This window comes from Daphnia carinata, chromosome 3 (assembly GCF_022539665.2).
Source record: "Daphnia carinata strain CSIRO-1 chromosome 3, CSIRO_AGI_Dcar_HiC_V3, whole genome shotgun sequence".
Classification (NCBI taxonomy): Eukaryota; Metazoa; Arthropoda; class Branchiopoda; order Diplostraca; family Daphniidae; genus Daphnia; species Daphnia carinata.
In genome coordinates, this window is record NC_081333.1 from 7,876,993 (window position 1) to 7,897,623 (window position 20,631).

General features: G+C 42.0%; 2 protein-coding genes across 3 annotated transcripts; one reads left to right on the forward strand and one right to left on the reverse strand.

Annotated features, from left to right (window-relative positions):
• The first annotated feature begins 1,449 nt into the window (after window positions 1–1,449).
• On the forward strand, window positions 1,450–7,392 carry LOC130704410 (polyamine-transporting ATPase 13A3-like). The gene is made up of 24 exons (XM_057525828.2): window positions 1,450–1,569; window positions 1,791–1,918; window positions 2,017–2,184; window positions 2,263–2,333; window positions 2,409–2,539; window positions 2,612–2,786; window positions 2,857–3,061; window positions 3,137–3,335; window positions 3,390–3,523; window positions 3,596–3,766; window positions 3,835–4,006; window positions 4,078–4,200; window positions 4,273–4,436; window positions 4,512–4,631; window positions 4,691–4,744; window positions 4,804–4,897; window positions 4,955–5,104; window positions 5,166–5,258; window positions 5,318–5,353; window positions 5,422–5,537; window positions 5,611–5,685; window positions 5,762–5,939; window positions 6,007–6,788; window positions 6,856–7,392. Exons 1-24 carry the CDS (start codon window positions 1,485–1,487, stop codon window positions 7,063–7,065), a joined length of 3,834 nt encoding a protein of 1,277 aa, XP_057381811.1. The 5' UTR covers window positions 1,450–1,484; the 3' UTR covers window positions 7,066–7,392.
• On the reverse strand, window positions 7,384–20,347 carry LOC130704411 (CUB and sushi domain-containing protein 2-like). 2 transcript variants are annotated; one of them, XM_057525831.2, is made up of 18 exons: window positions 19,910–20,347; window positions 16,305–16,452; window positions 14,584–14,642; window positions 12,455–12,676; window positions 12,305–12,394; window positions 12,075–12,200; window positions 11,564–11,778; window positions 11,014–11,233; window positions 10,752–10,928; window positions 10,501–10,680; window positions 10,066–10,419; window positions 9,832–10,005; window positions 9,337–9,762; window positions 9,091–9,270; window positions 8,850–9,029; window positions 8,612–8,791; window positions 8,386–8,536; window positions 7,384–8,314 (listed from the first exon to the last, which is right to left on the reverse strand). In XM_057525831.2, exons 1-18 carry the CDS (start codon window positions 19,983–19,985, stop codon window positions 7,897–7,899), a joined length of 3,576 nt encoding a protein of 1,191 aa, XP_057381814.1. In that variant the 5' UTR covers window positions 19,986–20,347; the 3' UTR covers window positions 7,384–7,896. The 2 variants fall into 2 exon arrangements, with proteins under 2 accessions (XP_057381814.1, XP_059350634.1); XM_059494651.1 differs by lacking the exons at window positions 16,305–16,452; window positions 19,910–20,347 and adding an exon at window positions 14,989–15,143.
• Window positions 20,348–20,631: the final 284 nt, after the last annotated feature.

Here is a 20,631-nt window from a genome sequence, read left to right on the forward strand (position 1 = left end):
ATTTACTGCAAATATCGTACTCTAAAAGAAAAGCTGTGCAATGTGGCCATGTAGAGCCAGATTTGCGGAAACTGTGAAGCATGTGTTTCCGGTTACCATCAGGGCTAAACTAATCTAATGTTCACAACAGCGCAGTATTTTGCTTCAAACAAACGACGTTATTGCGTATACATCCTCCATCTGTGCTGATTTTTACATAGTCTGGTTGCTCTGCAAACAGCAGTTTATTTCAGGTAAGTAGGCTACTACAAAATACTTTCATGCATAAACCTAGCGACTGTTAAACTAAAAGATATTGTACATTCTATTAGTAAACCTCAATTCAACGTCCACAGTTTAATGGTTGGTTGCTGTAAATAACAAGATTTCATCTTCCGCCCAATTTAAAAACGGGGGTATCTTTCGGTAGAGACATATAATAGGAAACATTAGGGAGTTTTAGAAGCTTCAGCAATTTTTAAACGTTTTCTGAACCACTATCGGAGTCTATTGTTTGTCCATGTGTATTTTTGCGCACAGGCCTCTAAGGTTGATACGAAGATAGCGAAGTACGTTTGACTTCAGCTACGAAACATGCAGAAAAACTCTGCCACAACAAACAGCTGTACATGAAGCGTAAACCATGCGAGTGAAGCGGTGTCTGGAATTTGTAAATGCAGTTCGCGACGATAGAATAAGCCATATTAGTGCGACCATTGTGAATTCTATCGTGGTCTGAACTTCATTGAGACCTATGTCTGTTCCAAAATCTGTCGTCTTAAGGGCTTATCTTAGAACTAGGGATACTGGTACCATATAGCAATGACCTTTTTAGACACCATTCAAATGACAAGCCATTCGCAAAATAAATTCGATAGTGCAACACTAGGTTGAATTAAGGAACGATGAAACTGTTTAGACGCTCATCAAGAAGAGGAGGATACGAAATCAATAGAAATTGCACGTATAACAGAAAGTACGACTGGGTAATGTGGTTTTCATCGAGAGCAAGCAGTCTGAGACGACGAATAAACGTGTTTGCAGAATTTCAGCAGCAATGATGGCGATTAGGCGAGAGACACATTACTCTGCAGAAATTTCAATATACAGTTACTTTCTGTTTGTTAACTGGTATTTGACTTACGAGGCACTTTTACTCTAAATTTATTTTCCAAAACAAATTTTGAAACTAGTGTAACAGGGTCCCTAAGTAAGAGAAAGAGTTCAAACTTTTTTATCGCGTGTTTGCGATCACGGACACCTAATTTTGACAGGTGAGGAAGGCATAGTGCATTGGTATCAAAGTCAAATAATGCAACACTAGGATAACTTTAGACATCACAAATACCATTCGAATACGAATGCAGATATGCTTCTATAGCGCTCAGTGAACTTCAAACAATAGCTGTGGTCTTTGATGCAACTCTATCAACAACAATCTTATCGCATTGTCCTTCAAATGGGTAGTCGTGTTTATATCTTAGTAACGCACTGTGGTGGACAAGATGTCTCCACAGACGGATGAAGTTGCGAGCAGCTCCAAAGAAAACTCTTTTAGAAAGCAAGGACGTGCAAAAACCAGCCATGAAGGTACAATAATGTAGTAACTAATTGCGGCCACCTCTATTCAGCTTTTCTTTTCGAATGTGCACACCTGTCAGTGATGTCATATTGTTTGATTTACGTCTTATTATAATAGTTCTAACCCATTACTTTACCGCCTGATACTACTACTGCCTGATGTGCAATATTAACGATAATTTTAATTTAATTATGGTACTCAATATTTCATTAATACCTTCCTGATAAAGGTGCAGCAAGACGCAACAAAGGATTCACCAGGGCCGAAAGTTCCAGCCAGGATTCTCACTCCAGCGATAGTTCAGCGTCGCAGAACGTTGATGCTAAATATGTCAACCTAGGCGAGGAAGATCAAATGGTAAGCAGCATACCATCGTCCGTGTACAAAAACAAAGCAAATATTGGCTACGGTGCTGTGCATTGAATTACAAAATATTTCTCCCACGTGCAACGCAGGAAATCCACGGATACCGTCGGTCGGTTTTCTGGACTACAGTTACATGGTTTTTCATCGTCATAACTGTTGGAATACTGCGGATGGTCTATCACTGGTTTCCGGAGTGGTTTCTGAACTGCACACATACAAAATGTCCCTTGGAAGTTGCCGAAAAGGTGTTGCTAGTGGTAAGTTGAAATGATATTTGACTGTTAAGAATTCAGAGCATTTAAAACGATAACGATTTTCTACCTTAAAAAAAATAGGAGATTTGCCAGGAAAAGTATAGGAAAATACATATTCGAACCATAATTCACCAGACAGCTCTGCAGGCTATGTAAGATGCTCAGCACATTCGACGCCAATCTAAAATGTTAAAACTTTCCTATGTTTTAATCTCGTATCCTTTCAGAACTGTTGCCAATCAGGAGGAACTTAGCACGAATAATAAAAATCACACCGAAGATCATGTCATGGAAGAGTTTAACAAAGCGACAGAAGCGTTGTCCCTTCCACTCCCGAATCCCGATGGCACGTTTAACGGCAAGTAACTTGTTGATGAATAACAGACGGAAATAACTTAACAATCACGTTCGGAAATTTTCTTTTTTTTAGAAGTAGAAAACATGCGTTTGTTTACCTGCAAGAAGTTGCGTTACGTATGGAACGAAAGGTCAAAAGAATTCTTCAAACTTAAAAGCCTGGGCCCCGGAATACCAACTTCATCTCTCCACTGTCCGGATGCGCAACAAGGTCACGCCGGACTTTCCACCATCGAACAACAGAAAAGGTAATTCCGTTTTTTGCACGAGAATATTAGGCATCGCAATGGCATTCAAAGTTTCAATTACATTTTACAGACGTGCAGTCTACGGAAGAAATACTATTTACGTACCAGTTAGACCGATTCTCGAGCTCCTCTTGCTTGAAGTCATTAATCCATTCTACATCTTCCAAGTTGCCTCAATTTTGATCTGGATTGCGATTTGGTACTACTTCTATGCTGCAGCCATTGCCGTAATGTCCATAGCTGGAATTATAATCACCATTAGCCAAACAAGAAAAGTAGCCACTAACTAACAATAGTTATTTTGACGCATTGAGATCTAAAAAATGTCATCTCGTTTTTTTTTTTTACAGAACCAGCGAAAGCTCAGAAACACAGTTCGCGGTAATGATATTATTACCGTGTGCAGGGGAAATGGAAATTACCACACCGTAAGAACGGAAGATCTAGTTCCAGGAGATGTAATGGTAATTCCACCAGCGGGCTGCGTCTTGCATTGCGACGCCGTTCTTCTTTTTGGCACCTGTATCGTCAATGAAAGCATGTTAACAGGTAGGATAAATCCATTTTCGTTAATTTAAAAATATTAATTGACCACTAATAAAGGTGAATCGGTTCCTGTGACTAAAACGCCACTGCCAATGAGGAACGATGTCCTTTACAACCCGAAAGAACACGCAAGACATACTTTATTCAGCGGTACCCGCGTAGTCCAAACTCGCTTTTACGACGACGAAAAGGTGCTTTGCATTTCCCACATTTCCTATTTACGTTAAATTATCATAAACAACTAGCAAGCGCGTTCATATTAGGTGATGGCGGTTGTTACAGCGACTGGCTTTCTGACTGCTAAAGGGACACTTGTATCTTCGATCATGTACCCTCCACCTGCAGACTATAAATTCGAAAGAGACAGCTACAAGTTTATCGGATTTTTGGCTTCTTTAGCCTCAATCGGATTCATCTACAGCACGGTTACAAAGGTAAACGTCTTTCTTAAAAAAGACGTGGATGAAACACGATGTTTGATGTAGATGTACCGATCATTTAGATCATGAATGGTGACACTGGCTTGCAAGTCATTCTACACAGCTTTGACTTGATTACTGTCTGCGTTCCTCCCGCACTACCTGCCGCAATGGCGGCTGGAATTATCTTAGCTCAAAGACGACTTGAGTTGCGAAATATCTTTTGCATATCACCAAGAGCAATCAACGTATCAGGTATTCTGCATAAACGACTTACCTCCCATTATTTCCGAGCAGTGCTTTGACATCTGGATGTCGATGAACAGGATCCATCAATTGTGTTTGCTTCGATAAAACTGGAACTTTAACCGAAGAAGGCTTGGATCTCTGGGGTGTAGTGCCGGTTGCCAGAATTGCCAATTTCCTTCGTGTTCTTTCACCAGTCACGAGTAAGTGAATAGCGATAGTTCTAAGGGAAATTCCAAGTATACATAATTATTTGTCCTTAATCATTTCGAAAGAACCTTGTACACTACCTGGGGCCGTGTCTACGGTGACTGGAAGCGAGATGAGCCACGAAGATCCAAAGAAGGAACTACCTTATTTGCTGTTTAAAGGGATGGCTACTTGCCATTCATTAACCATCATTGATGGCACTTTGAACGGCGATCCCCTTGATCTTAAAGTAATAAACCGTTCGTTTTACCTGTGGCGAATATAGATAGGAAAAAAGCCATAATAAAACATGATTATTCTGTAGATGTTTGAATCGACCGGATGGAATTTGATAGAGCCATCACATGACGACACTCACAAATATGACAATCTCTGCCCAACAGTTGTGACGTGGACTCCGAACGAAGGCGACAAACATTCCAAAGTATTCAATTTGGTGTAGTTGTGCATAAGACGAGCTAATTGCAACTAACAAATTTACAGGTGGAAGTGGGAATTGTCAGACAGTTCCCCTTTAGTTCTGCTCTACAACGAATGGTATGGCTACTTTACATTGCTATAAAACGATCTTCTTCTTTTAAATAGTGTTATTGTAGGCTGTCTTATGCAAAGAAATGGGAAAAGATCAAATGCACTTCTTCTGTAAAGGATCACCTGAGATGATTCAGTCCTTATCGCTTCCCGAAACTGGTAGGTTACGTTATTACATTCACGCAAACTACTAATTAACCATTAAACCGTAAACAGTGCCTGAAAATTATAATAAGCTGTTGGAATCATACACCAAGCAAGGATTCCGCGTCATCGCTCTTGGCCATCGCTTGGTAGAATCCCAGTCCATCAATAAGCTGCAAAAAGTTCAGAGAGAAGATTTAGAACACGGATTAACATTTCTGGGTACGTTATTAAACTGACCTCCGTACAAGAAATTTCATTTCAACTGTCGGACATGGAACAGGTCTTGTCGTCTTGGAGAACAGATTGAAGCCTGATAGTGCCGAAGTCTTAGCCGAATTGGCCTCTGCTGCTGTGCGAACCATTATGGTTACTGGTACAAAAATAGTCATTTATCATATAAAGGATGCTGTTTAAATATTTTTTGTAATCTAGGTGACAACTTACTCACGGCCATCAGCGTTGCTCGAGGTGAGTTATGACGTAGCTCTTGAAATCACGAAAAGTCCTGATATTTGAATTTGAATTCCGCGCTTCAGATTGTGAGATGGTAGGAGAAAACGAAGAAATTGTCATTGTCAATTGCGATGAAACAACGCTTTCTGAAGATAAGCCTCGCCTAACTTTTACTTTAGCAGAAAAAGTATCTCGTCAGGTACGTATTCAAAAAATGATTTGGCAAAAGTGGAATTTCTTGTAAAACATTCACCTTTAATTGAATGAAATAGCTGACTGGTAGTCCAACTGCAACACGAGCAAATTTGAGTATTGCTGAAGATGTCATCTTAAGTATGCCGGACGCGGTGAGAACAGCATAGCCATATTTCTGCACAAGTTCGTGTTGTAATAGAATCATGGTTCTTCTCCATTCTTTAAAAGGGGACCCATTATGGCCGCTATCACTTAGCAATTACCGGAAAAAGTTGGTCAGTTATCCAAGAACACTATCCCGAACTGATACCGAACTCTGTCGTTAAAGGAACAATCTTCGCCAGGATGTCACCTGATCAGAAACAGCAATTAGTGACTGCATTGCAAAAGACTGGCTATTTCGTTGGTCAGTTATCTTTAAAGAATACTTACGGAATTCACAATAATTTGAACTTCAAATTCTTTTCTCACAGGAATGTGTGGTGATGGAGCTAATGATTGCGGTGCTCTGAAAGCAGCTCACGCTGGAATCGCCCTGACCGACTCGGAAGCATCGGTAGCGTCTCCTTTTACATCGAAAGAGCCCAGTATTTCTTGCGTACCCGAGCTCATTCGTCAGGGCCGTTGCGCTTTGGTCACTTCTTTCGGCATTTTCAACTACATGGCTATCTACGCATTGATTCAATTCTTTTCCGTCATGATCCTTTTCGAAGTGGGAACAAATTTGTCAGATTTCCAATTCCTTTACGTCGATTTCTTCATCATTTGTTCTCTTTCGGCTTTCTTCGGACAAACGCAACCTTACCCGGGAAAACTCTTTAAACGTCCTCCTTTAACATCTCTCTTGTCTCTGCCTCCAGTTGGATCGCTTGTCATTCAAGCGGCAATTATCTTGTTAATACAACTCACGAGCTTGTTCGTAACGCAGCAACAAGATTGGTTCGTGCCGTACTTGAACATCACGAATGGAACTTTGGGCACGGAATTAGCCGAGTACGCCTGTAGCGAAAACTACGCCGTGGTCGGTGTCTCGTTTAGCCAGTACATTTTCTTGGCTTTGGCTTACTCGAAAGGTAAACCGTACAGGAAAATGTTCTTGACAAATTATGGATTCACAGCTTCGTTGGCCATCTGGACCGGATTTTCTTTATATCTACTCATCGAACCAAACGACTATTTCAAAGAACTCTTTGAACTAGAAATGCCACCGGAATTTTCCTTCCGGTTCGTCATCGTTGGCTTCTCTATTCTTCAGGTGAGTTCTGCTTTTGTTCTTTCTTCCACTCTTTTGCGTGGTTCATGAAATTGAAACTCAATTTCAGGTAGCACTTTGTTTACTGATTGAAGCGTTTTTGGTTGATCGAGGACTTCTGGCTATGATGAATTCGTCTTGGTGGCTAAAGTTACGACCTCGTCAAGAAATGTACCTGGAAGTCGAAGAAAAACTGTCCACATCGCGATGGCCGCTCGTTAGCAATTACGATGAAGAACCACCTCCAGAAGCCCTTTCAGCACTCCGGGCAAAATCTTGAGGGAGCCACATTTCACGAATGGTTCACAATTGCCGTTTTTTTTCTAAATCAACTATAACTTATGCATATGTAAAGAAATTTCATGCGCCAGCTCCACTGCTTTACAGCATGAAATTCTTTACGCCGGGTGGTGGGTGATTTGATGGGTCTACTCTTTGGCCATCATTAAAATAACCATTTAGCTCTTTTTCTTGTTTTTTGCATGGCTAGAAGATTAAGAAGAAAAGATATCATGTTATATCCTATTTTAACTAGGGCAGAAATCATATAACTTTAGTATCTGCAGCACTTCAAGGGATTTAAAAAAATACATATTACTTAATTTTATATCAACTGTGTACATTTAATTATTTCGACGCATACCGTACAGATCAATGTCGTTTCTTATTTACAGCAAAGGGGGTGGGCTGTTGCTTTCCGGGCCCTACAGTCAGGCAGAAAATCAACAAGCATATTATTTATAAAAAAAGACAGTTAAAATGTCAAAATTTGCAGTTAAATCACTTGGCCCCGCAAAATGGGGAGAGGGGATTATTCACATGATAAACCTTCAGTTATCCCAGGAATGTTTTTTAAGGCTCAGAAAGGAGAAAGGCGTCGATCAAGTGCTCAAACGCATTCAAAAATAAAAGAGACTTGAAGGAACGATGCCTTTGATAGTGCAATCACAGCTCTGCTCCGGCAGATATCGATTGATTCGAATTTAAGGAATAATTAATGGTTGTAACATCTCGAATGTACAAGTACAGTAAAAACGTACAATCCCCCGAAATCCATTGACGGGATCTTTCTCTGGAAGTTTCCTACGTCGTAAAAAGAAAATAAAAGTGATTACGCCATTACGAAACCGTTGACAGTGACGCCGTTGACGGTGACTCCCGGAAGAGGTGAAGGTGGCGGCGAACTGTTGGAAGCCGGAAGAGGTTGGATCGCTCGGTTCTTCCGGGTGCTCGCCGTATCCTCATAAGTTAGATCGTACATGTGATGGTTCTCTCCTGGTAGGTGCTCGTAGATGTCATTGGTGCTCGAATAGAGACTATTTCCGTTGAGACTGACGGGCAGCGTCTGCATCTGATGATTATGTGAATAGATGGGCGATTGATGGCCTACGGGGCTAGAGAAATGCGTTTGCGGTGTCGGTGGCAACGGGATGTTGGGTGGGACCATCGTCACGGCCTGCTTCTTGTTGTTTCCGGCCGAGCCATTCTGTTTGACGTTGGGTGCGTCCCAGATCCAGGAACCTCGTTTCCTGTTGAAAATACATCAGGGTCAATCCTTGCGTGGAATCAGAATGAACTATGAGAATATTGTTGGTCTTACACTTTGCAATAAAAGAGCGCAATGATGACGAAGAGGACCAAGACGATTCCAGTTCCAACACCAATCCACACTCCTGATCCACTAGTTTGTCTTCCGGATGACAAACTATCCAGTCCGTTGTCTTGTAGAGGAGTTATTGCTTTGCCTTCTTCTGTATAATAAAGAAATATTTCCTCGTGAAAGATAAATTTGATTGAAATGGAAATACAATTCACTTGATTTTTACCTATGCATAGCGGGATAAGACCAGCCCATCGACCATCAGCACCGCACTTCCGGCTGAAATGCCCTGATCGCTGGAAACTGGGTAGACAATGATATTCCGCTACGCTACCGAATATGGTAGTGCCATTAACGAGGAAGACACGGCCATTTTCAACTTCTTCCGGTTGACTGCAATCCACCCCTGGAAATTAAATTGTTTATTGCATATTTCAACATGACACTATATTTCAAAATCTTACATTCACAATCGGGTTGACTTCCTTCCCAAAGACCAGAAATCAGGCACTTGCGTGAAGATTGGCCAACAAGTCGTCGACCTTCGTGGCAACTGTACACAGCCTGACTACCCACGGTTGATGACATAACAGTTACCAAGACGCCAGAGTCATCAGCAGCTGCGGGAGCAGCACAGGTAATTTCTAGAATAACCAAAAAATTAAAATCTGCTCATTCAAAACTTCACGCTCGATTCACGAATACCTTTGCAGTTGGGCGGAGAGCCACTCCACGAGCCATTTTCTAAACACATGCGACGTTCAAAGCCTTCTAGCTTGTAATTTGTTTCACAAGCGTACTGAGCATAAGAAGATAGGTAAGTCGTGTTGCCCGGAAGACTAACGGTTCCATGGGCAGTTTCTTCCGGCGATCCGCAATCGACAACTGTCAGTTTGCAAAACAATTTTTTATCAATTAACCCAGTTGAGCAATATAAAAGGATTTTCTTACATGTGCAGACAGCGACTTCACCGGTCCACTGACCGGATTCATCACAAGTGCGGGAATTTTTGCCATCCAACCGGAACCCACGTTCGCACTTGTAGATAACATTCGAACCGATACGGAATGTACTGCTGGAAGAGGTTTCACCGCGATCCGAATTACGCAACAGCGTGACAGCGCGTAGGCGATCCGAGCTGGAAATGCTAAGCACAACCCCATCCGGCCGTTCCGGCATCGGACAGCGGATTTCGCGGCATTGCGGAGCAACACCAGACCATTTTCCATCTTCTCCGCAGATCCGTGATGATGAAGATCCTTCCAGTCGATAATTTTGAATGCAGTCGTAAACCACTTCGCTGCCGAGATGGGACGTTCCATTGATGTAATGAACTTGGCCGTTAGCGATCTCAGTCAGCGCACCGCAGTCGATATCTGTTACAAGCGAATACGTAACGCAATTAGCTTCTGCTCATTAAGCAACAACATTTGCAAATGACTCACAAGTGCAAGTGGGTGCTGAATCGGACCAAAAACCTGTGCGGAGACACTTTCTCTTTGAATCCCCGCTCATCAGATGGCCCTTTTCGCAATAGTAGCGAATCTCCCTGTGGATGGTGAAATCGGTTCCAGTGACGTAACTACCAGCTGGAATATCCGGCTCTTCACATTCGATTACTAACCAACGACAAGAGTAAAACACTGCTTTAAAAATAAAGTGTCAAAATACAGTCTTACGTTTGCACGATGGTGTAGTAGATGACCAACTGCCATCCTCTTGACACAACCGAGTGTTGCGTCCTTGCAAGCGATAATCAGATCCGCATGTATACGTAGCCTGGCTGGAAAACGTAGTAGTACCATTGACAAGCCAGACAGAACCATGTTCAGGTTCGGGTGGCGGCCCACAATCGACAAATTGGCACGTAGGTGGAGAAGCAGACCAAGTACCACCAAGTAGACAGGTAAGAACCTTTGTACCAACCAATTTATGACCCAATTGGCAAGAATACGTAGCCGTATCGTTTGCTTTGAGACCCGACACGGCTATCGCACCGCGTTCGAATGGGGGCAATTCCGGACAGCGTCCATCTGAAAATACGCCATTAATATTAATTAGAGCAGTAAAGGAAAAAAAATAAAAGACGTAAATCTGGAACTGAATATACATACATAAACACTTTGGTTCCTCTGGTTCCCAATTGCCTTCCGTAGCGCAAACGCGCTGGTTTGTTCCGACGAGCGTGTAATTTTCGGCACAAGTATATTTGACGCTAGCACCGAAAGTAGTGCGGCCATCAACAATAATCAACTCACCGTCCTTGATGCCTTTTAATGGACCGCAATCCACGTCTATTGAATGAAAAGCTCATTAGATTTTATTCTAACGGAAAATAACCACAAAAGAGCTGATAATGCTTCACGTTTGCAAGTAGGTGATTCGTCGCTCCAAAGGCCATTGGGTTGGCACGATCTGGTGGTTGGGCCTAAAGTCACGCTACCCGTCGGACATCGATACTCGATCGAAGCGCCCATTGTATAATTTTTGCCAACGACCGTGCTGTTGACTCGCCGGTCCGGATGACCGCAAGAGAGGGGCGCTGTTATACAATGTAAACAATTTGAAACATTATTTGCATAACTATGCGTTTCGAAATGCTTTATAGCGGTCTAAATAATACTTACAAAATTTACAGATCCAATGGATTTGATCTAAATTACAGCCGACGTCGTTCCAGAGCCAGTCACGACCGCCGTCCAGCACGACGCAGTTCTGCTCTCCGTTGTAGTTGTTGGGCTGTTCACGGCCCCAAGGCGGCCGTTCGACCACATTACCCGTCACCCATCTCCAGGTGCGTGAGGTGAATGAGGCCTCTTTTTGTGCACCCATCCAGATCATCTGAGACTGTGACGGATTGATAAAAGTGGGTCGTTATTTAACGCTAAAAGTGTTCATCATAAGTGGCACAGCGAAACATTTTTCAAGTGTAAACTGTTCACTTGTATAAATGTAACGCCACGTCTCTTAAAGATTGTGACGTCTGCACGTAAAGTTGTTGCGGAGAATTGCATGTAAATTAACCGCTGCTTTCTCTATAATTTCAATAAAATTTTGTGGTGTTTGAAACGATCAAAATCAACAAAGAAAAATAGTGCAAAGCCACATACGCGCTATTGATGGCAGTCCATTGACACCAAACAAACACTTAACACAGTGCCTGGAGTTATAAATTACCTTCATAGTGTGTTTCTTGCGTTCCAGTTCGCGGGTGATGAGCTCCAAAGTGCTGCGAGCGACGTTGTTCCACAAGTCGCCTCTCTGTTTCAAACAACTGCCTCGCGCCTTGGCGAATGTATTGCCCTCAGTCAATTGCAGGTCATAGCAGGTTCGGTTGAAAGCCACCACTTTGTCAAGTGCGGCCGAGTCCGTACAACTCTCCCGCGGGATATCTTGAAAAAGAAACGTCCATTATAGAACGGGCTGTCAATCACAGGAATGATACTCATCCAAGAAGACTCGAAATTTAAGTTTGAGAAAATAGCACAAGAAAGATTAGCTTTGCTCAAGACTGTCGATCGTCGTATTGGAATGAAGGTAAACAAGTATGTAACATGCCCATCAGTTTTCTAGAATTCCCAATCAGTGAAGTAGTCCATCAAGTTTACAAGCCGCATTTTAATAAAACATTTTAATCAAGTTGCGCGGTCAAACCAGAGATTGAAACAAATTTCACCGTTACGCATACCTGCGCCAGCGGAGAAAACTTCGACTTCGCACAATGACAGACTGCTCTCGACGCCGACCATTTGCACGAAAACGAATTGGCCGACGAGAACTTTAGCACACTGGAAAAGTTTTGTTTCAGCATCGCCTATTGTAATGTCCATACCAAATTAAGATGAATGTTATCGTTAGAGAGTTGAAAAGAGAAAACATGCTAATCATTGTAACAAATGAAGTGGGAACAAGTCTTACCAACTGAGCCGGGGAACCAAGCGCAAAGAGGGTTGCGTTGAGGGGCAGTATTGTTACCCACTCTGATCTCGAGGTCATGTAGCTTGAAATCTATTATTTAAATGATTATAATCCATCATCGAGCATAAGATAGGTTAGGCTAAAACTTACCGCAACAGGTTCGTGTAGTGACACGTACAGCGTTGACCGCCGTGGGTCTCATCAAATCAGCCATCCACCATGGACTTGCTTCTTTCGACGTCTCCGCACAACGGCCACCTGTGCCACCAACATCGTGAAATGTGCTGCGATCTCCGTCGATAGCGTTGAGAGCCGATCCCCCTCTTGCCGTGCTGGACTGGTTGGCCGACTTGCGTAATGCCACATTCGTCGCTATCATAGAAAACAATTTGATTTGTTACAAGTGGAACATAAGTAAAACCAGGCTTCATAATGTTTCCCGTTAGGTTGGAAATTTTAAGATTTTCTTGTTTTGCCGTTGTCAGTCACTTCCGCGTCCTATTGTGCAATAGATGAGCTGGAAAGACAGCCTTTTGTTCCAGTCCGCTATCCATTTTAGATGTAGGTCTGATATTAATCAGTAGCCACAACATCTGCTGGCGGTTCCCATTCAATCGAGCCTCAAACGAGTCTTCACACAATTTCTCCAGGAAGAAGAATTGAGGCAAGTAGTAACGCTACTTAAAATCTAACTTTACCTTGTATCAAAACAATGAAAAAAAAAAAGAAAGACGGAAGGCCTGGAGGACTGGGAAGTATGCGAGTAATAACTACACTATTTTTCTTCCTCCCCCCATTGAATTCCCAAATTTTCTCTTGCCCAGGGTAAAATACTTAAAGATCTAGGAGCTGGTCAGTTGGGTGACGCTACGTGAAATTTCTGTCATTTTTCTTTTCCAGGAAAGAAACAAAGGGCCAAAAACAATAATGGTGGGAGTTGGGGTTCAATAGTACTTTTCTATTTTATTCTTTCCCTATTTCCATAAAAGTACACAAACTTCACCCTTCCCTTTCTATTTTTCTCTGTCATTACGTTCGAATACACCCACAAAAGAACGTACTAGGAATTCCACACAAAAAAAAGAAAGGTGAACAAAGAAAAAGTAAATAGCACACGCGATACACCATGGCATTTCGTTTTAAAAGAAAAAGCCAGGGTGAAACTTTCACGGCTTTCGGGCGTGAAAGAAAAAGCGTCATAGTAAGAGGGAGGAAACAGAAGGTGTAGAACACACGTTTCTCAGCGTGAAACTATACAGCCTTTCCCAAACGCACAAACGAGATAAGAATTTTTTTTTTTCACTAGCGATACTATCTTTCCTAAGTACTAATAAGTGGTTTAGTTTCCAACAACGTCCCACACGTTTGTTCGAAACTCCCGCGGACGTCAGAAAAAGTCGAAATTATCCGCAATAAACAAGGACAATTTTTCTACGTTGACCGAATAGGGGAATGGTCGTTTCTTGCTTCTAACTTGTTGGGAGGGAATAAAACACGAAAAGAACGTAGCCCCCCAAAAAAGGAGATTGAATAATGAGCAAGTGCATTTCTGGCCTTGATCCAAGATGACAATCTCATCCGTGACTCCATTCCTCAAACGAAATGGAAACTTGCTCGACTTGTTACCATCTGTCTGTTCTCTATTCTTATTTATTTGAATTCTGTTGTAGAATGAAAGTGAAACTTGGGTAGGTACATTTAGATAATTCGTTAATGTAAAGAAAAGGTTGCGGTCGTTGGAGGTGAGTCACGCAGGGGCGTGGTGAACGTTTGCTGTTGATTTTTCGTGAAGCTTCCACGGCCTCCCATCCCATTTGACAAAAATCCAGCTGTACACCATTTAGGGTCTTAGAGAGGCCAAAAATGATAAATGTTGTAAGACTAGATATCGTCACGACTATTGGCAACATCTAGCCTCTGTCGTATGCCTCTGTCTTTATCCTTGGCTTTTACTACTCATTTTCTACATTGTAATTTGTGATTCCCATTCCTATGCTAGTCTAGTCTCCTGAGTGATGATGACGCAATCATCAGTTTTCGTGGGTTTTTTTTGGCTCAATAACAGAATTGTTCTCAGGTGTGTTCTTATTATTCCTTGCATCTACTTTAGCCACGCCAGAAAACAACTGGTTATTCTAATCCAAACATCCGCCAATTGACCTTATTCGATCGGCCATGAAACCGAGTTACAAATGACCAGAGCATTTACGAATAATATCCTCTGGATTCACCTGGAATCCATTGGAAGGTGAAACAATACGGAACAAAAAGGGTCTTACCACAGATGGCCACGTCCCCTTGCCACCGGCCGTCACTGCCACAACTGATAGTCGGGTTCCTGTCCGGAAGATACAAATAAAAAAGCATTTGCATGAGAAACCAGCTGTTTTGAATTAACAATAGAATATAAACTAAAAAAAGGGAAAAGTTTTCCAATTCAAAAATCAAATGGCAACATGTATAACGTAGGAAAAGAGAAAGACAGAAAAGGAAAACCTTTCACGTGTCTATACTTGGCTTTAGGAGTCAGGAAAAAAAAATTTGCTGAACGAATGAACGAGCGCAAGATGCGGACAGACCGAACCCACACAACAACGAAAAAAAAAACGAAAGGAAATGCTAGCGAAAGGAGACGTAAAAGGAATATGGCATTAAAAAAGAGAATGAAAGGAGAAGAAAATTACTGTGCATATTAGAAGCGGGTTGACCTCCTCTTGGCCCTCCTTGTTTTTTAGTGAACGTTCGTGAAACCGCTAGCACAGGACGAATGGAACGAGAAAAAGAGAGAATGGTTGAAAAACTTAGCAACGGTCCCACTTTCCTTTTTCACGGCGCGATTACGAGCCAAACGAACGAATGCAAAATGAAAGAAACTTGAAAGAGAGAACTCTCTTTTATCATCTTTCTTATTCCACCTCCCCCACTTTGTGTACCCTTCCCTGGCAATGAGATCAGTCTGCAGATCTTTTTTTTTTTTTGTTCCAAAAAAGCCTTCTCTGCCCCACTAGAAAAAAGTAAAAGTGATCAAGGTAAAAAGCAGAAAAAGTTCGTTGCTAGGCGTCTTACGTAGTCCCTTCCCCACGCTAATAAGCAAAACGCAAAATATGAAAGCTTTCACACTGTCTTGAATTTTTTTTTTTCCTGCCGTTTCACTCATTTGTCTGCTAAACAACTTTGGGGTTATTGTCGTGCTGATTATTCTTTCTCTTTTCGCTTTTTTTTTTCCCTTTCTTTTGGCTTCCACCTTTTCCCTCGATTACGATTTGCTCGTCTTTTATTTGAGAGAATCACTTTGCGCGATAGAGGCGTCGTCTTTGCCCGTCTAATAACGGCTTTTCACTTCACGCGGTCGATCAGTCTTTCACCAAGTCGGGAGAACGCGAGAGAAAAGAAAACAAATACAAGGAATGTCTGGAATAGAAAAGGAGAAACATTGGAAAAGCAAACAACGAATTGTCCCCAAACCCGCATTTTGTTTTGTCTCGTCCTTTTTTTCTATAAAGAAAGCTATATAAGTGCTCTTCGATTTCGGTTCAATCGGCCATTGTTTTCTTCCTAGTACGTTACGGCACCATTTGCATGACACTGAGCGTACCGCATAAGTAAGCAAAAGAAGGCAGATGCAACGAGATACGGGCCCCCGTTTTGAGAAAACACCAGATTGCTCATGCAGAGGGAAAATCACAATAACCAAAGTATATGGAACCTTTCTCTTCCGTTACACAATCGATATTCCAATTCAACAATGGCAACGTATCGTGTGAGAGCTATAATTTGACATGCATGTCATGTTCCAATGCGCACAATTTCTTTCCCTTTAAGAAAATTGTCTTAAAATTTCCTTCCTCTGATTTCAATCGCTAATTCGGTAGTCGAGCGTGTCAGCTCTTAATTAAGATTTAATGATGGTAGATAAGAGTGTCCGAGAGAACAGAAAAAGACAGTCAAAGATGTAGATCGAAGGTCTTTTCGTATACACAAATAGAATGAATGATTTTACCCGATGAGTTCGAATCCAGGATCGCAGACGTAAGTGACAGAGGCCGAGGTCCCGTGCTGTTGATTTGGGTCGTCGCTAATCTGGTCCGACCCTCCGAGCACCATCTTGGAATTGAGCGGCGCCGGCGGTGGACCGCACTGCAGACCACCTGATGTGCGTGATTCCGATAAGAAAATGTAAACAAAAGACATTCAATTAATAATACATCGAGGGGAAAAAAGTGAGTCACCATTTCGAAACCCACTATGCTCTGCTTTCTTTTATAAATAAATGTGTGCGCGACAGGGAAAAAGTCAGTGGCATTTTAAGTGTTATTTCAAGTAGGGTGGAGGAAAGCCAGTATTTTCCCCGTGCTTCGTGCGAAAATGTTGAACGAACAGGCCACCGATGGGCGGTCGAATTCGGCAACAATGGCCGATTTTGGGGGGTGCGATGACGATGCCATTGCACGAAATAAAAATAAGAAATGTGTGCCAGTCATTATAGGTGACGAAAAAACGGTAAGGCAGTGGTACAAAACTAGGCCAGTCGGCTGTCAGGGAATATAGCGCACAAGCGGGTAGCATCAGGTGTTCGACAGCACCTGATCATTACGAGCTCACAAAGGAAAAATGTACAACGGTACACACAACTACGGAAGGCTCTACGTTTCTTTCGATGCCAGGGTATACCAGTTGACACACAATCGTTTTCTTTTTTTCTCGATAATCGCCAAACGAATGCTGCCCTGCCATTACTTTTCTTTAGTTGCCCACGACAGAAACCCTATTAATACCGGTGGTTAGGGCAATCAAAGTGAAAGAAAGAAAACCTGGAGAATGGGAAAGCAATTTCTATCAAAAGATACCGGTTTCAGAATGATAGACAGGACGCAACAATATGCCGTCAGCGCAAATAACAACGGTCAAATAGATAGTGCACGCAACAACACGGTCTATTGAAGTCTGAAACAGCACAGTTAAACCCTCAGCACGCTACGTTAAGCTTTAAAATATTGGCACGACGACCGACTTTTTATTTTCTTTTACTTTGTCAAGTGTGGTTCGTTGTGTTACCTGGAAATTCAATCGCAGCAAAGAAACAAGGCATAACCTTAGCGAATTTGAAGGCTATGACAATGGCGGAAACGGGGGATTGATGGGATTTGACGATAATAACAAACAAAACATTAACAGCCACACCCAGTTTGTCGTTATTTCTGTCTTTTTTTTATGGTCTTTGATCTTTGGTTTGAAAAATAAAATGTTTTGATGTCTAGAAAAGCCTCGTAAACTACGAAGAGGTTAAAGCCCGTAGGTGAAAACGGGTTGAAGAAATCCTTATTTACGTAGCAGAGAAATAAACGGCAGCGTCGGGAATAATCGTGAACTGAGCGCTTTGGCACGATCGCCCGCTGTAAGGTAGAGCCAAGGTTTCTCCGCTTTGCGTGACGGCTCTGCAAGTCGATTAACCTGGCAGACTTTTTTTTTTGCCATTCACTCGGTCATAATTTTCCTCGTTTCTTTCTGCCATTTCTACGCCAATTCGAAAGTGACAGTCACTAGCAGACTTTTTGCATGCACCGTGTCCAACGTGAGCAGTCAATCAATCTCTGTATCATCGGGTGACGTCAACAACTCAACTGTCCTTGACGCAGTCGAGGGCACACTACATCTACCATCTGGCACGATTTGGGACCAGACCTCGTCAAAGAAATCCAAGAAAATCTACAGCAAAATATGTTCACTAACGATTACCTGGTATAAGATACTAGTTATGGATTTCCGACGAAAAAAAATGCGTAATCGAGTCGATCATGGAGATTGATATACTGTTATTCTGCAGCGTTGATTTTGCTATCAGATCAGAACAACCGGCAGGGGTGGAGGATGGCTGTGAATATTTTTGAAATAGTAATTGGGAAACAGGACATTTGATTTCCAAGGTTTTTACGCTCAGGTTCTCACTAACTTCTTCTAAACTTAACCAATTCCCACTCAAAGTTTCCCCATTTGAATTTTGCTTTTATTATTTAAATTACAAATCTATTATTTTCATCCCTTGCAACAGGTGAATATGACTTGCCCTTTTCACGTTTTACTTCTCGAAGGGATGTGATGGTTTCGCAAAATACAAAAACACTCATCGGACAATGGAGGAATAATGCATTGGCGTAAATGCTTCTTGTTATTCGAGGACGAGTGCGTTCGTTCAGACACGGAACGTTAAATCCGTTGAATGAACGCCCTCCATCTCTTACCCTATTTCTCTCTCTATCAGTCACTTTTTCGAGACTAGAAAAAGAATTTTAACAAGTGCAGACACACAAATCAACAACCGGTGCAAAGAAAATTTGGAGGCCACAGCCAGGGATCCGTGAAGGCGTTCAGTAGTTATCAAAAGAAATTTCTGGAAAAGGAATCGTAATAGAAGACCGCAGAAATCAAAGCATGATAAAGAAAGAAACGAAGGAAAAATTGTGATAACAAACTCGTTGTGGAATTTTGTCGCATTATTTTTTCTTTTTCATGAAATGCCCGTCGTTGTTGACTAGTGTATAGTGACCAATGCTGATGGGCCTTTCACCTGCGGCAGGACGTTACCCACTGTTGTATTTGAAAATGCCGCCCTAATGACCTACATCGGCCCCTCTCTCCCCGTGGGTATTTTCTCTACACTTTTTTTCGAATTTTTTTGTTGCTTCCCCGTCCTCTTCTACCCATTCCAATGGACAGATTATTCAACCGGCTCTGTAGTCGTCAGAGGTTTTTCATTCCGGTTAACACATGTGTGGCGTGACTCACCCAACGGGCGATTTGATGAACCCAAAAGGGAACCTTCATCTTCTTCTTCTTGTTTTTTTTTCCCTCGTCATCAAATTCAACCATCCCCCTCTCTCTCTCTCTCTCTCTACGTTTTTGTTTCGAAATAAAACGAATAGTTTCACGGTGCTCTAAGCACGTGACCCCATTTAAAATGCCAAAGCGTCCCCCTTGCGCACCTGTCTAGAACCATTTAAAATACGATGTTTTTATTGGTCCTTTTCGTTCGTTCAAACAACCAGTATACAGAAACCGGTCAAATTAATATGACGACCTGCACCGACTCCCGCACTTTGTCTCTTACGCCAATCATTCTAATTGAAACCTTAAGAGTTCGACAATGATTGCATCGACGTCTGCATTTCATCATTAATGGCTATGTCGAAAAATGGCGATAAGATTAAATGCGTGCATTTAGACCCGTTTCATGTTACTTACTTACTCTTTTCCTAATTAAATGCATCATAACCGAGTACCGTTGGTACGTCTGTTTCTCATTTGGTCTTACTTCAATGTCAAATGAGACTCTCTGATTTTTGGTTGGTATCAAACAAAACATTACAGATCTTCCCATTTTGTCATCGATTGATTTACGGTTGCAAATATATAAATAAACATTATTTTGAAATAGTGGGCACTGAATAGGCAGGTAAAAAAAACACCCCTACCGAAATAGCGCAGGGCGATTAAAAGATTGATTACGACACGAATCAAGTTTTGAATTTTTCCCATTAAAGCATACCGTTGAATACGATAATCACCAAGGTTTCGGAATAAATAAAAGTAAAAAAAGGGGCATATTACCTGTCACAGGAATAATTGCAATCCATCCCAAGGTAAGCAACAGAGTTAGCCGTTGGCGATTTGTGTAACGTGTCATGATATCGATCGATACGTTTAGATCACAACGGTCAACTCCACTTTCGCTTCGTTTAATCCAGCAGGTGGCGAGAGGTGCGTCTCTCAAAACTTGACGCAAAATTACACAACTGCTATTCCAAACGTAATCAACTAAGAATTCAAGCACACTTATGACTGGAAATATGCACAAGTCAAACCAAAATGATCAATCTTGGCATTTTGTAACTTTCTTTCACTTTGTGCAAATGTTCAACTTTGTCGAAGAAGCAAGAAATGAATTTACTAGAAAAAACAAAACAAAAACAAAACAAAAACAAGCAGACGGAGCAGACCAGGATCACAACTCGACTGGCTCGTTGCGAGCGAGAGACTGACGCCTTTGATGGCGAGGCTAAGCGAAAGTTGTTGCAGCAGCAGCTACTACCACCTTTCCCTCGGAGCATTATTCTATAGCTCGATAGCCATTGGGAACTGTGTTACCAGTGCTCACTCTCTGTGTGTGTGTGTTCACCAAGTATGCGTGACTAGACAAGCCGAGCCCTGCATGCACGAACAGAGCTCGAGTTTTTTTCGGCAAACCCCCAGCGGGTTCTTACATACGAGGCCACCTGTCCTCCTCTAATTCGATCTTCCTTTGCACAAGCGGCACGGCTATAGTTTGCTTC

Bases quoted from the DNA above. Each gene is read 5' to 3' on its own strand.
- LOC130704410 (XM_057525828.2), top strand. From the start codon at position 1,485: ATGTCTCCACAGACGGATGAAGTTGCGAGCAGCTCCAAAGAAAACTCT. The intron at 4,632-4,690 runs GTATTCAATTTG...ACAAATTTACAG, and splicing joins AAGGCGACAAACATTCCAAA to GTGGAAGTGGGAATTGTCAG. The intron at 5,538-5,610 runs GTACGTATTCAA...TGAATGAAATAG, and splicing joins CAGAAAAAGTATCTCGTCAG to CTGACTGGTAGTCCAACTGC.
- LOC130704411 (XM_057525831.2), bottom strand. From the start codon at position 19,985: ATGACACGTTACACAAATCGCCAACGGCTAACTCTGTTGCTTACCTTG. The intron at 10,681-10,751 runs GTGAAGCATTAT...TTCATTCAATAG, and splicing joins CGAATCACCTACTTGCAAAC to ACGTGGATTGCGGTCCATTA. The intron at 8,315-8,385 runs GTAAGACCAACA...TATTTTCAACAG, and splicing joins GCGCTCTTTTATTGCAAAGT to GAAACGAGGTTCCTGGATCT.